The 12752-nt window shown below is 50.0% G+C and overlaps 2 protein-coding genes across 3 annotated transcripts; both read right to left on the reverse strand.

Annotated features, from left to right (window-relative positions):
* Positions 1 to 7185, reverse strand: LOC310835849 (UPF0449 protein C19orf25). Of its 2 annotated transcripts, none has more exons than XM_083720834.1 (3): positions 7106 to 7185; positions 3061 to 3223; positions 1 to 1438 (listed from the first exon to the last, which is right to left on the reverse strand). In XM_083720834.1, exons 2-3 carry the CDS (start codon positions 3194 to 3196, stop codon positions 1242 to 1244), a joined length of 333 nt encoding a protein of 110 aa, XP_083576960.1. In that variant the 5' UTR covers positions 3197 to 3223; positions 7106 to 7185; the 3' UTR covers positions 1 to 1241. The 2 variants fall into 2 exon arrangements, with proteins under 2 accessions (XP_083576960.1, XP_083576961.1); XM_083720835.1 differs by lacking the exon at positions 7106 to 7185 and adding an exon at positions 3334 to 3542.
* A 2246-nt stretch (positions 7186 to 9431) lies between these two features.
* On the reverse strand, positions 9432 to 12752 carry MRPL54 (mitochondrial ribosomal protein L54). Its single transcript, XM_083720824.1, has 3 exons — positions 12601 to 12752; positions 10862 to 11018; positions 9432 to 9670 (listed from the first exon to the last, which is right to left on the reverse strand). The coding sequence occupies exons 1-3, from the start codon at positions 12704 to 12706 to the stop codon at positions 9538 to 9540; spliced, it is 396 nt and encodes a 131-aa protein (XP_083576950.1). The 5' UTR covers positions 12707 to 12752; the 3' UTR covers positions 9432 to 9537.

Raw genomic sequence — 12752 nt, forward strand, 5'->3', positions numbered from 1 at the left:
TTGTCCGAAAACTGCATTTTAATAACAGCTCCTTAAGTTAAACCAGAGGTGAGAACCAGCAGCCTCGGGACCTAGCTTTTCCCCCTTTCCATACTGAAACACCCATCCCGACAAATGAACAAATGACGCCCCCTCCCTTTCCTCTCCGTCCCCCCCCCCCGCCCCCGGACCCCCAGACACAGACAACTTCTGTTTCACTTTCCTGACAAATCAGCTCTAGGCACAAATCTAGTGGGAATTCCGTTCACAGTCACCAAACCCACGTCACGATGGAGCCTACGTCAAAACACCAAAATGAATCTGGAAGCCGTCGAGCTACCGCCCTACCCCACCCCTGCTCCCTTCCCCGAGTTCGTCAGAAGCCGGCTCCCTTCTTTGCGCCGCTCACGCTGGAGGGGCGCGGGGTCTGCCCGCGGGGCCCTGCTTTTCGCAGGCTGGAGAGCAGCCTCTGTTTGAAGAATCTCTCGCCGTACTCGAGTCCGTTCAGGTGCCTCAGAGCCGGGGGCATTTCCTCCTGCGAGACGCCCACGTAGACGGGGATGACCTTCGCCCCCTCCCGGTGCACCGCGTGGTCGAGGTTCCACTCGGCCACCCGCCGGCACCAGGGGTCGGCCACCGAGTGGGGCGTCAGGAGGAGGATGGCCACACGGCTCGCCTGGATGACCTCGCCCACCGCGGAGAGCTCCGGCCGCCCCGCCACGTGGTCCTGGTGCTCGACGTACCCTCGGAAGCCGTGCTCTGCCAGGAGCTGGCAGATGGCGGTGGCGACGGCGTCGTCATCCAGGCAGTACCAGAGGGAGAAGTCGTAACGGGGCAAAGGGGTTGTCATGGCCGAAGTGACGCAAAAATGCGGGGGAACGAAGAAAAACGGCAAAAATAAAAGCGGGCTAACCCTCCCTGTTCGCCCAGCCCCTACCCTCAAAAGTCCACCTGTCCCAGCTTAGAAGGGAGAGCGCCCGACGGTAACAGCTTGCCTTAAGTCTGTGCGGACGAAATGAAACAAGGCCCCGGAAGGGAGAGCGGATGTCATGAAATCTGGGGAGGCAAACCGCGCCGTCGTCAAGGCGGCGTGGAACAGGGCAACTGCTTTGGCACACATTCACAAGACTGAGCACACAGACAGTGTTTGAGTGGTGTAGCTTATGCATGCTGGAGCCGCCGCCGCGCACAGCAGGGGCGCGATACGGGCTGGCTGCTCGGGGCGCTTCGTCGCTGGCCCGCCTCCCGGAGCGGGCGTCATCTCACAAGGCTCTCTGCTTCATCTCCAAGATCCCCTGCTCTAGAGTCGCTCCGGCCAGCTTGAGCTCCTCGCACTTCTCCTTGAGGAGGCTGCAGGCCATCTGGAGGCGGTGGTTCATTTCCACGTAGGACTGGGTCAGCCGGTAGAGGCGCTCGCGCTTGGCCTCGGGGTCTTCGTTCTTGGTTGGGGAGGGCAAATCTGAGCGCAGGAAGAGGGAGAGAGAAAAAACAATGGAGGTGTGTTTTTCCAGGGCGGATGAAAATCAAAACGAAAAGGAGAAGGTGAATTTCTTGCATGGGACTCGAACCCACAACCCTTGGGATTAAGAGTCGCATGCTCTACTGACTGAGCCATCAACAATAATAACATCATCATCGGCATGGCTGTGACTACAATTGTTATTGCTATAAAAGGTAAAGGTAAAGGGACTCCTGACCATTAGGTCCAGTCGTGGCCGACTCTTTTTTTTTATATAGAATATTTATGAAGGTTTTTAATACAATAACAGTAAAAAGAAAAAGAAAGAGTAAAAAATAATAACAAAAATACAGAAGTAAAAATAATTAAAAAAATAAAAATAAATAAAACATGCAGATTTTCCATTTCTCGTTTTCCTTTAACATGTTTCCCGGACCTCCTCATACCTCCCTTTTTTGTATTCCAATTCAAATTGTTAGTTCAGCAAATCCTTACCATTAAGTTTTAACCTGTTTCTAAACCTGTTTCTCATATTCCCTTAAAACATTACAGCTGGAAACCACTTAATTTCTATCCAACATCATTCTAACATTCATTAATTTTACAATATTTCTGTAAGTAGTCTTTAATTTTTTTCCAATCTTCTTCCGCCGACTCTTCTCCCTGGTCTTGGATTCTGCCCGTCATTTCTGCCATTCCCATATAGTCCATCACTTTCATCTGCCACACTCGTGGCCGACTCTGGGGTTGCGGCGCTCATCTTGCTTTCTTGGCCGAGGGAGCTGGCGTACAGCTTCCAGGTCATGTGGCCAGCAGGACTAAGCCGCTTCTGGCGAACCAGAGCAGCGCACGGAAACGCCGTTTACCTTCCCACCGGAGCGGTATCTATTTATCTACTTGCACTTTGACGTGCTTTCGAACTGCTAGGTTGGCAGGAGCAGGGACCGAGCAACGGGAGCTCACCCCGTCATTGCGGGGATTCGAACCGCCGACCTTCTGATCGGCAAGTCCTAGGCTCTTTGGTTTAACCCACAGCACCACCATCCCCACAATAGTAAAAGGTAAAGGTACCCCTGCCCGTACGGGCCAGTCTTGACAGACTCTGGGGTTGTGCGCCCATCTCACTTAAGAGGCCAGGGGCCAGCGCTGTCCGGAGACACTTCCGGGTCACGTGGCCAGCGTGACATCGCTGCTCTGGCCAGAGCCAGAGCCGCACACGGAAACGCCGTTTACCTTCCCGCTGGTAAGCGGTCCCTATTTATCTACTTGCACCCGGAGGTGCTTTCGAACTGCTAGGTTGGCAGGCGCTGGGACCGAACAACGGGAGCGCACCCCGCCGCAGGGATTTGAACCGCCGACCTTTCGATCGGCAAGCCCTAGGCGCTGAGGCTTTTACCCACAGCGCCACCTGCGTCCCTCTATCCCCACAATATCAGCTGCTAAAACTAAAGCTGCCCATCTCCCCACAGCTGTCTATGTCTCTTCTTCTCCAGGGTTTCCCCCAAAGCAATCTGAGACTGAGCCTCGGTGTCTTGCCTTTGTTCCTCCCGCTTCATTCCTCTCTTGGTTCTGGGAGGCAAGGTACGTGAACAAGCCCCATGGGGAAAGGGGGCTCTGGTTACCTTCGCTGGGCTCGGCCAGGAGGACGAAGACGGGGTCGTTGGGCTGGGCGCGCTGCACATCTTCGAGAATCTGCTCCGTGCTGGGGGGGTCGGGGCGCGTGGGCAGCACCACTCGCTTCTTGGCTTTGGAGGTCATTGCTCAGAAACAGCTGCCGGCGGGGCACTGGAGGGAGAGAAAGGAGGGGTGGGGATCAGAGGGGGCGCTCGGAGAGAGACGAGGGTCTCGTCACAATGGGGTCCCAGGGTGTCGTTCGGAGCAAGGCCGTAGCTCACTGGTAGAGCAGCTGTTGCTTTGGGTGCGAAAGGCTGCAAGGCTCAATCCCTGGCCGGCCTGCTTGAAGCCCTGGTGTGCTAGCCGGCGCACACGAGAATAATTTATTATTTACACCCCACTCATCTGGCTGGGTTTCCCCAGCCACTCTGGGCGGCTCCCAACGGAATCCAGTGGTACCTCGGGTTAAGAACTTAATTCGTTCCAGCGGTCCGTTCTTAACCTGAAATGCTTCTTAACCTGAGGCACACTTTCGCTAATGGGGCCTCCTGTTGCTGCTGCACCGCTGGCGCGCAATTTCCGTTCTTATCCTGGGGCAAAGTTCTTAACCTGGAGCAACCACTTCCTGGTTAGCGGAGTTTGTGACCCAAAGTGTCTGTAACCCGAGGTACCACTGTACAGTGGTATCTCGGGTTACATACGCTTCAGGTTACATATGCTTCAGGTTACAGAGTCTGCTAACCCAGAAATAGTACCTCAGGTTAAGAACTTTGCTTCAGGATGAGAACAGAAATCATGCTCTGGCAGCGCAGCGGCCGCCAGAGGCCCCATTAGCTAAAGTGGTGCTTCAGGTTAAGAACAGACCTCTGGAACGAATTAAGTACTTAACCTGAGGTACCGCTGTATTAAAAACACGATAAAACATCAAACATCAAAAACTTCCCTAAACAGGGCTGCCTTCAGATGTCTTCTAAAAGTCAGATACAGTGGTACCTCTGGTTAAGTACTTAATTCGTTTCAGAGGTCCGTTCTTAACCTGAAACTGTTCTTAACCTGAAGCACCACTTTAGCTAATGGGGCCTCCCTCTGCCGCCGTGCGATTTCTGTTCTCCTCCTGAAGCAAAGTTCTTAACCCGAGGTACTATTTCTGGGTTAGCGGAGTCTGTAACCTGAAGCGTCTGTAACCTGAAGCATCTGTAACCCAGGGTACCACTGTATCACCACCAGCAGCCAATCAGCCAATGGGAGTCATAGCCTTGCAATATTTACAGCGCCACAGATTCCTGATCTAAAGATATTTTGTCGGCCGGCATTGTTTGATCAAATGCAAATTTAATCTAAAGCAACTGGGGGCTGAAACTACCGGTAATTTATTTCCAGATGGAGGGGAAGGCCTCTTCTCTGCTTCCCATAGTCCTGTTTTATTGAGGACCATAGAACAGGGCTCATTTGAACAGGAGCTGCCGAATCACAGAATCATAGAGTTCGGAGGGACCCCCTGGGTCATCTAGACCAACCCCCTGCAATGCAGAATCTTCTGCACAACTTGAACCCACAACCCTGAAATTCAGAGTCTGGTGCTCTGCCGACTGAGCTATCCCAGCTTCTTTTTATTTTTATTTCATTTTTAGAAGGGCGACAGCTCAGGGGGCAGAGCCTCTGCAAAGTCCCAGATTCAATCCCAGCCCGGGATTTCCAGGTTAAGGCTGGAGGGCTGCTGCCAGTCAGTGTAAGACAAGCCAGAAGGATCAACCATCTGATTCAGCTTCCCATTTAAACCATCGTCTGATTTGGAGCGCCATGAGGACTGCAATCTTACTTTTTAAAAAATAAAACAAATGAAAGTGTGTAGCTTGGAGGCACAACATCGGTTTTACATGCAGTTTAATTCCCCCCCCCCAAAAATGCCATGGGATCTCTAGGTCGGAGGGGAAAAGACCCCCTTCCTGAAACCGTGCAGACTCTCGCTGCCATTCAGTGCTTGGATACCCCCTCACTTAATTAAAATAACAAAATTTGCAATGGTCAACCAAAGTTTCCAGAAAAATCAAGCCAAATGAAGTATTTCCTGCAGTGGTCTTATTTCTGTTAAAAACAAAAACTGGAAGGAATCTTAAAAACAAAAACTGGAAGGAATCTTAACTTTCCCCTTTATCAGCGTGGTGGGTAAACCACTGGACCAAATTGCCAAATCTCTCCCCCCCCCCCCATCTTCACTCTGGCAAGCCTTCTCCCCATAACCTGCAAATCCCCCTCCGCAAATCCTTCCCTCTCAGTCCCTGTCTTCTCTCTGACCAGCATGCAAATCCACCGTGCGCTGCCCTAATAATCCTTCTGGAAAACCGCAGTTGAATTAAATTTGCGGATTCATGATGGGTGTGGGTGTGTGTTTTTGTGCCTGCTGCTATATTTTGGGTGGAAAGGGATTTTCTCCGGGGGGGGGGGGGGAGGAAGGGAGGAGAGGACAGTTGTACAGATAAATCCTATCTTCTTTTCTTTCCAAAAAATTCTCCGGTTCCCCCACACCCTCCCCCCAGGATGGTTAGAAAGGACAGCCCATTCATCCGAAAGGGGTTCGAGAACATTCAGTCAAAGCTCTGCAGTGTCTGTGCGAAGAAGGGGCTTGATGCAAGACACATGCAGGGTGGGGGGAGAGATTAGGGAGACACATGCAGGGTGGGGGGAGAGATTATATGTATGTATGGAAGAAAAAGAATAGAGAATACTGTATTACGGTTCTGCAGATACCACACCCACCACTCTTTCTGCAAACTGCAGCCTCTATTTTCTGTCCTTCGCAAACCAAGACTCCTTTCTGGTCCGTCCGTGTCCCCCCCATCACTAAAACCGCCCCCCTAACCAACATTGCTTTTCTTCGCACACCCCAGGGGGCTATTTTTCCTGTTCTTTACAGTCCCCCCACCACAAAAAAACCCTCAATTTTCACCACCCAGCCCTGATTATGACATCTCACCTCTCCCATCTCCATCATCTCCATCAAGACCTTTCCTGCTTCGACGCCAACCCCCCACCGCCCGGTTTTCTCTTTACCTAACCCCCCCCTCCAAGTTTCTCTTCCCCCTCTCCCCAGATTCCTCCCACTCCCCCCCCCAATACACACAAATCACCCCACCTAGGCGCTGTCAAACACACACGCCGCCTCCGTCTCTAAGCCTCTCAAGGAACGTCTATTGCAGCTTATTCCGCGTCCCCCCCCCAAAAAACCCCAAACAAACCCACACCTGGCCCTATTAGTTTCCCACCCCCCTTCCTTCAAGCAGATCTCTTCCTCCATTGTCCCACCTGCACCCTTCTCTTACACCCCCCCCCCCCAATTCCCTTCATTATCTGGGCTCTTTCTGAATCTCCACCTCCCATAATAATAATAATAATAATAATAATAATAATAATAATAGCGCCCCACCATCAAGAAGGACCTCAATTATTTCTATCCTTGTTCATTTCGTCCTGCTCCCCCCCCCACAAAAAAACCCCAATATTCCACCCCATAGCAGCCTTCCCCTGGGTTTCTCTCCTTCTATCAACACCCCCCATGTTATCTAACCATTAGCAGCAACCACAAAAGCCCCCCCCCCCACGGAAAAAAAAATGCTTACTGCCTATCCTCTCTCTCCCCCCCCCCCTAAAAAACACCAATTTTCTCCCCTGTAGCCCATTGGGGGCACTTGAGACGTCGCCCACCCCCCACCCAAGACGAGTCCCGCCCCCCCACAAATAACCATAATAGTTCCTGCGCCCCCCCAAAAAAACCACTCCCCCAAAAAAAACACCCACTTACCTCTCCCCCCAAATAGGACCCGTTTTCCTCCTCCCTTCTCTGCCCCCCAAGTCAAAAGCCCCCACCCCACATAATTTTAGGGCCCCCCCACATATTTGAGACCCCCCAAAAATAACCATATTATACCCCCCCCAAATAAGACCCATTGCCTTCCTCTTTCTTTCCTCCCCCCCCCACAAAGGTTCACCCCCCCCGGTTAAGCCCCCCCCCAAAGGCCTCCCCCTCCCCCCAGGTAGCCCCCCTTCCTTCCTCACCTGCTCTTCCTCCCTCCTCCTCCTCCTCCTCACCTGAATCCCTCCCTCCCTCCTGGCCCCGCCCCTCCTCTGGGCCCCGCCCACTTCCTCCTGGGGAGGGCAGCGACTTCCGCTTTCCGGCCGCCGCCGCCTCACTTCCGGTGGTTGGGTTGTTTTTCTATGGAGCGAAGAGCGGCACTCTATTCCTCCGGCGTGCATCTCTATGGCCTCCGCTTCGCCTTCCTCTGTTGCCAAGGCGGGCGAGCTGCGGACGGGAGCGTAGAGCTAGGAAAGGGGAGGAAAGGGTAGAGGGGTAGGTCTCGCGGCGGAACGGCGGGACCAAAGGAGAACTTTGCTGTGCTAACAACTGCAATCAAAAATGTTCCATTGCAAATCGGGTTTCTTATCAAAATGCAAGTGGTTTCTCCCCAAATTCAGCTGAAAATGCAACTTTGTTCCTTGTAGACAGCTGGAAGTCTGCGCATTTTGATACTAAACATGATTCACAAAGGTGAGGGTAGGTTTGGGTCATTTTTGATGGCTACTGAATGTGAAATATATTGTGCATATATCTGCGTGTGTATTATGTATATTTGATTGACATGTTTGAAATGTCTGGGGAAACCCATGTCGAAAGCGAAGATTTTTTAATTTCCTTAAAAAAATACCTTCAAACCTTTGCAAGCCTAACTCAGCACAAAAGAATATACTGAATTGTTTCAGACGTTTTGTTGTTGTTGTTGTTTAGTCGTGTCCGCCTCTTCGTGACCCCCTGGATCAGAGAACGCCAGGCCCTCCTGTCTTCCACTGCCTCCCGCAGTTTGGTCAAACTCATGCTGGCAGCTTCGAGAACACTGTCCCACCATCTCGTCCTCTGTCGTCCCCTTCTCCTTGTGCCCTCCATCTTTCCCAACATCAGGGTCTTTCCCAGGGAGTCTTCTCTTCTCCTGAGGTGGCCAAAGTCTTGGAGCCTCAGCTTCAGGATCTGTCCTTCCAGTGAGCGCTCAGGGCTGATTTCCTTCCGAATGGAGAGGTTGGATCTTCTTGCAGTCCATGGGACTCTCCAGAGTCTCCTCCAGCACCAGAATTCAAAAGCATCCATTCTTCGGCGATCAGCCTTCTTTATGGTCCAGCTCTCACTTCCATACATCACTACTGGGAAAACCAGAGCTTTAACTGTACGGACCTTTGTTGGCAAGGTGATGTCTCTACTTCTCAAGATGCTGTCTAGGCCTGTCATTGCCCTTCTCCCAAGGACAATGACAGACATTAGAAGCTGCCTTAAACAGCCAAATCATTGCCCCACCTAGAATTGCAGAGTTGGAAGGGGCCCCTAGAGTCATCTAGTCCAGCCCGTTGAAAATGCAGGAATCTTTTGCCCAGCGTGGGGCTCACGTACCCTCCAAGTGCCCTGATTTTCCAGGGACGGTCCTGGATAACAGTGTTTCTGATTTGATTCTGGAATCTCCCGGTTCCCTTTTCTCCTCCCTTCCACATCTGGGAGAACAATTAAAAGTGGAGTGTCTGTAGCTGCCAAAACTGGGTCCCGGGCATCCCTACATCTCGGCTGCGCAACTGAAAGAAAATACAGCGGTCCCTTGGTTCTCAAACGCCTTGGAACCCAAACACTGCAAACCCGGAAGTAAGTGTTCCGGTTTGCAAAATTTTCAGAAGCCAAACATGCTCCGTTTTGAGTGCCACGCTTCCGTTCTGAGTGTTACACTGAGGTCTGTCTGTTTTTGCTATTTATTTTGTTTGTTTGTTTTTAAATAAATTTTTATTAATTTTCCAAACAGTTATACAATTTTATCCAAAATACAACAAATTATTTCTTTTTTGAACTTCCTTCAGCGTCTCTGACAATCATCCGTATTTATAACTTTAGTTACACATTCCCTTCTTTTGCTATTTATTTTGCATTTTTGTTTGTGGCTTTTTATTTTTTGGTGACTGTGTGGAACCCAGTTCAGCTACTGATTGATCGTGTAACATCAGTACATTGTTTATTGCTTTCATTTTATGGATCAATGCTCATTAGATAGTAAAGTTCATGTTAAATTGCTATTTTAGGGGTTGTTTTTAAAAGTCTGGGATGGATTAATCCATGTTGCATTCCTTTGTAGGGGAAAGCAAGCCTTGGTTTTGGAACGCTTTGGTTTTGGAACGGACTTGTGGAATGGATTAAGTTTGAGAACCAAGAGACCACTGTAGTAAAAAGCACAGGCTGTTCAGGAAATCACTCTCCACAGTATCCAGCGATTTATGTTTCTTTTTTGTGGTTTTTAAAAAATGCAATAAAATAATTTAGAGGAAGAAGAGGAGGAGGAAAATCACAGGGACTACCCTGCAGGGTCGAGGTTTTTATTGGCCAACTTTTACACCAAAGGGAGACATAAAAATAGAAAATAAGTTCCTTTCCCAGCAGCCAACCACCGCTTTCACAGCTCTCCGCATCAAAACGACCGGACCTTCTTCAGTTTGTTTTCCTGCCAAGTGTTCAGCTTCCGCAGCTTCCGCCAATATTCGTGGGTCTCCGGGTCGAGCTCCTCCAGCTTCTTGGGGGGCCCAAGGTGCATCTGGAAAAGCCTGGAAGGGAAAGGCGACGGGGTGAGCCGAGAAAGCTGGAGAGACAATTGCGAGAGCCAGCCTGGCGCGACGGTTGTTGTAAACAAAAATTGCCCTTTTCCCTTATGGGGTATATCCAAGAGCCCATATAGAGTCCTTACATAGGTTCCCTATGGGTAGGAGAAGATAACAGAGGCCAACCAGAGAATATTGAGAAGCAAAGCAGCTAGTAAGTTTGATCTTTATTGATCTGTTGCAACAGGGTGCTCCCCACACATGCAGGAGAGAGGAGGGACCCAGAAAAATGGCATGCAAGGCCTTATAAAGACTTTTGAAATTCCCATCCTGTAGATCAAGACCACCCCCAGAAACATCATACATACATCACAGAAAAGCCGGTCTAAGACAGAAATTTGAATATGAGATGATCGCCGCAACCCCAGAGTCGGTCACGACTGGACCTAATGGTCAGGAGTCCCTTTACCCTTTACCTTTAAATGATATTGAGCGTCAGAACAACTTGGCCACAATAAGGACATTTTGCCGATGGCATGACTGTTTTCCACCTTCCCATTTCGACTCGCCGGCACGCTATCTGCATCACCTAGCAATTCTAAAATATAGACGCGCCTTTACTCTTGCAAGATTGAATGTCTTGCCCTCGGCTGTTCTTGAGGGACGATTCCAACAGATCCCACACGAAAAACGTCCCTGTGGAGACGGCAGTCCCGAATTTGTGGCGCATGCCCTTCTGGCTTGCCCTCTTGATAAAGACTTGAGGAATGAGATTATCACCCCTTTTTTGTCGTCCATCCCGTGTCGCCCAGCCACTGCCACTGTGTCCTCTCTCCAGGCAGATCAAGATGAGCAGGTGACAGCAAAGGTTGCAAGGTTTTTCGCTGGGGCAATCAGAATAAGATCCACTATTTGACTATTGATTCAAAACCCTTACTTCTATGCTATGGATTCAGTATCAAAAGTATTCTTGGCTACCACATATATTTCAGGCATGGGGGGGGGGGGAGCAGAGAACTTTCCGAAAAAGCTGTTCCTCTGATTCAAAACAGGAAATCTGAGGTTCCTCAATGCACCGCCCCCTGAATCTCTATCTGTTTGCACACACCCTGTGGACTAGAAACTTGATTTGTTAATTTAAAAAAATAATGTCTCCATTTCTACAGAAGGTTGGCTCTTTGTCTGCCGCAAACTCACCATTCTGGATATTCCGAGTCCGGCTTCAAAGCTACCTCTGGGCCTTCCTTGTAGATGTTGACCCCCACGGCGTGGGTGGTGAGGATCGCGGCGTCTTTGCAGACTTCGGGACCCTTCATGTCTTCTTTGCTGGGGCCTTTCCCTCTGATCTTTACACCTGGGTGAAAACAGCAAGAGAAGGGAAATGATCCTTAATGAATTGGGGGGGAAATGTTGCCTCCATTGTCCTTGAGGTTGCTGAGAACGGACCAAAGAGGAACAGGTCTTAAAATTGGCTGGGAAACAAAAGACCTCTATGAGAGACTGGGCAATAGATATAGGACATAATTTAGATTTTAATCTCTGGGGGGAAGTTTGGCAGAGCGATCTGAAGTCTACAGCATGTTATTCTTTGAAGGAGAACTACCTGAAAATGATTTACACATGGTATTTTACTCTGAGTAGGCTTCCTAAGATGTATAAGACGGAATCGGATAAGTGCTGGAGATGCAATGAGAATGAGTGTATATTCTATCATATGTGGTGAACCTGTAAAAGGGTATTGGGGAAATAATTCATAATGAATTGGAAAAAATTGTTTAAAAGCACCCCCCCCAAAAAAAACCCAACAGAGTCCTTTCTGTTGGGTATAATTCAGATGGAAATTCTCAGGTGTCAAAAAAGGCTATTTATGTACGCAGCAACTGCGGCCCGTGTTTCGTTAGCCCAAAAATGGAAAATGAGCGAAGAAGAACGCCAACTTAAGCTGATGGAATATGTGCAGCTTGCGGACCTAACATATCGAATAAGAGAATAAAGAACATACATTCAGAGAAGATTGGAATATATGGATAATGATTGTGTACAGCTGAAAAAGCCGGCAGCATTGAGAAAAATTCAACAGTGTAAACAAGTTTTGATGGATGCAATAACGAAGAACCGAATGGTACAGTTTTCGTAGAAAGGTTGCCCTCTGACCATGTGCAGAGTTCCCCCAACCAGCCTCCCTTTTAGGGGGAAAGGAAGGAAGCAGAACCTCCACAGCACAGTGCAGTCTACATGCAAATTGGCCAATGCAATACAATACATTGGCCCTCTGACTATGTGCAGAGTTCCCCGAATCAGCTTCCCTTTTAGAGGGAAAGGAAGGAAGCAGAACCTCCACAGCGCAGTGCAGTCTAACTGCAAATTGGCCAATACAATACAATACGTTACCTGCAACATTGTCTAGTCTACCTGCAAATTGGCCAATACAACACACTGGCCCTCTGACCATGTGCATAGTTCCACCAACCAGCCTCCCTTTTAGGAGAAAAGGAAAGAAGCAGAACCTCCACAGTGCGGTGCAGTCTACCTGCAATTTGGCCAATACAATACAACAAAACACATTGGCCCTCTGACCATGTGCAGAGTTCCCCCAACCACCCTCCCTTTTAGGGGAAAAGGAAGGAAGCAGAACCTCCATAGCGCAGTGCAGTCTACCTGCAAATTGGCCAATACAATGCAATACATTGTCTACCTGCAAATTGGCCAATACAATGCAATACAATACATTGGCCTTCTGACCATGTGCAGAGTTCCCCGAACCAGCCTCCCTTTTAGGGGAAAAGGAAGGAATACAATGCAATACACTGTCTACCTGCAACATTGTCTACAGTCTACCTGCAAATTGGCCAATGCAATACAGCACACTGGCCCTCTGACCATGTGCAGAGTTCCCCCAACCAGCCTCCCTTTGCAAAGCCCCCCTCCCGGCTTACCGCCGGCCTTCTTGGCGTAGCTGCGGAGCCCCGGGCCGGGCCAGAGGACGCTGCGGGCCGGGGAGAGGCGGAGCACGGCCCGCAGCTGCAACCCGGAGAGAGCCATGAGCGCGGAGAGGCTGCCCGGGCTCCGCGGAGGCGCACGGAGTCTG

The sequence above is a fragment of the Podarcis gaigeae genome (assembly GCF_964106915.1).
Source record: "Podarcis gaigeae genome assembly, chromosome: 18".
In the NCBI taxonomy this organism is placed as follows: Eukaryota; Metazoa; Chordata; class Lepidosauria; order Squamata; family Lacertidae; genus Podarcis; species Podarcis gaigeae.

Bases quoted from the DNA above. Each gene is read 5' to 3' on its own strand.
- LOC310835849 (XM_083720834.1), bottom strand. From the start codon at position 3,196: ATGACCTCCAAAGCCAAGAAGCGAGTGGTGCTGCCCACGCGCCCCGAC. The intron at 1,439-3,060 runs GTAACCAGAGCC...TCCTGCGCTCAG, and splicing joins CCTGGCCGAGCCCAGCGAAG to ATTTGCCCTCCCCAACCAAG.
- MRPL54 (XM_083720824.1), bottom strand. From the start codon at position 12,706: ATGGCTCTCTCCGGGTTGCAGCTGCGGGCCGTGCTCCGCCTCTCCCCG. The intron at 11,019-12,600 runs GTAAGCCGGGAG...GTTTTCACCCAG, and splicing joins CTACGCCAAGAAGGCCGGCG to GTGTAAAGATCAGAGGGAAA. The intron at 9,671-10,861 runs GTGAGTTTGCGG...TTTCCCTTCCAG, and splicing joins GACTCGGAATATCCAGAATG to GCTTTTCCAGATGCACCTTG.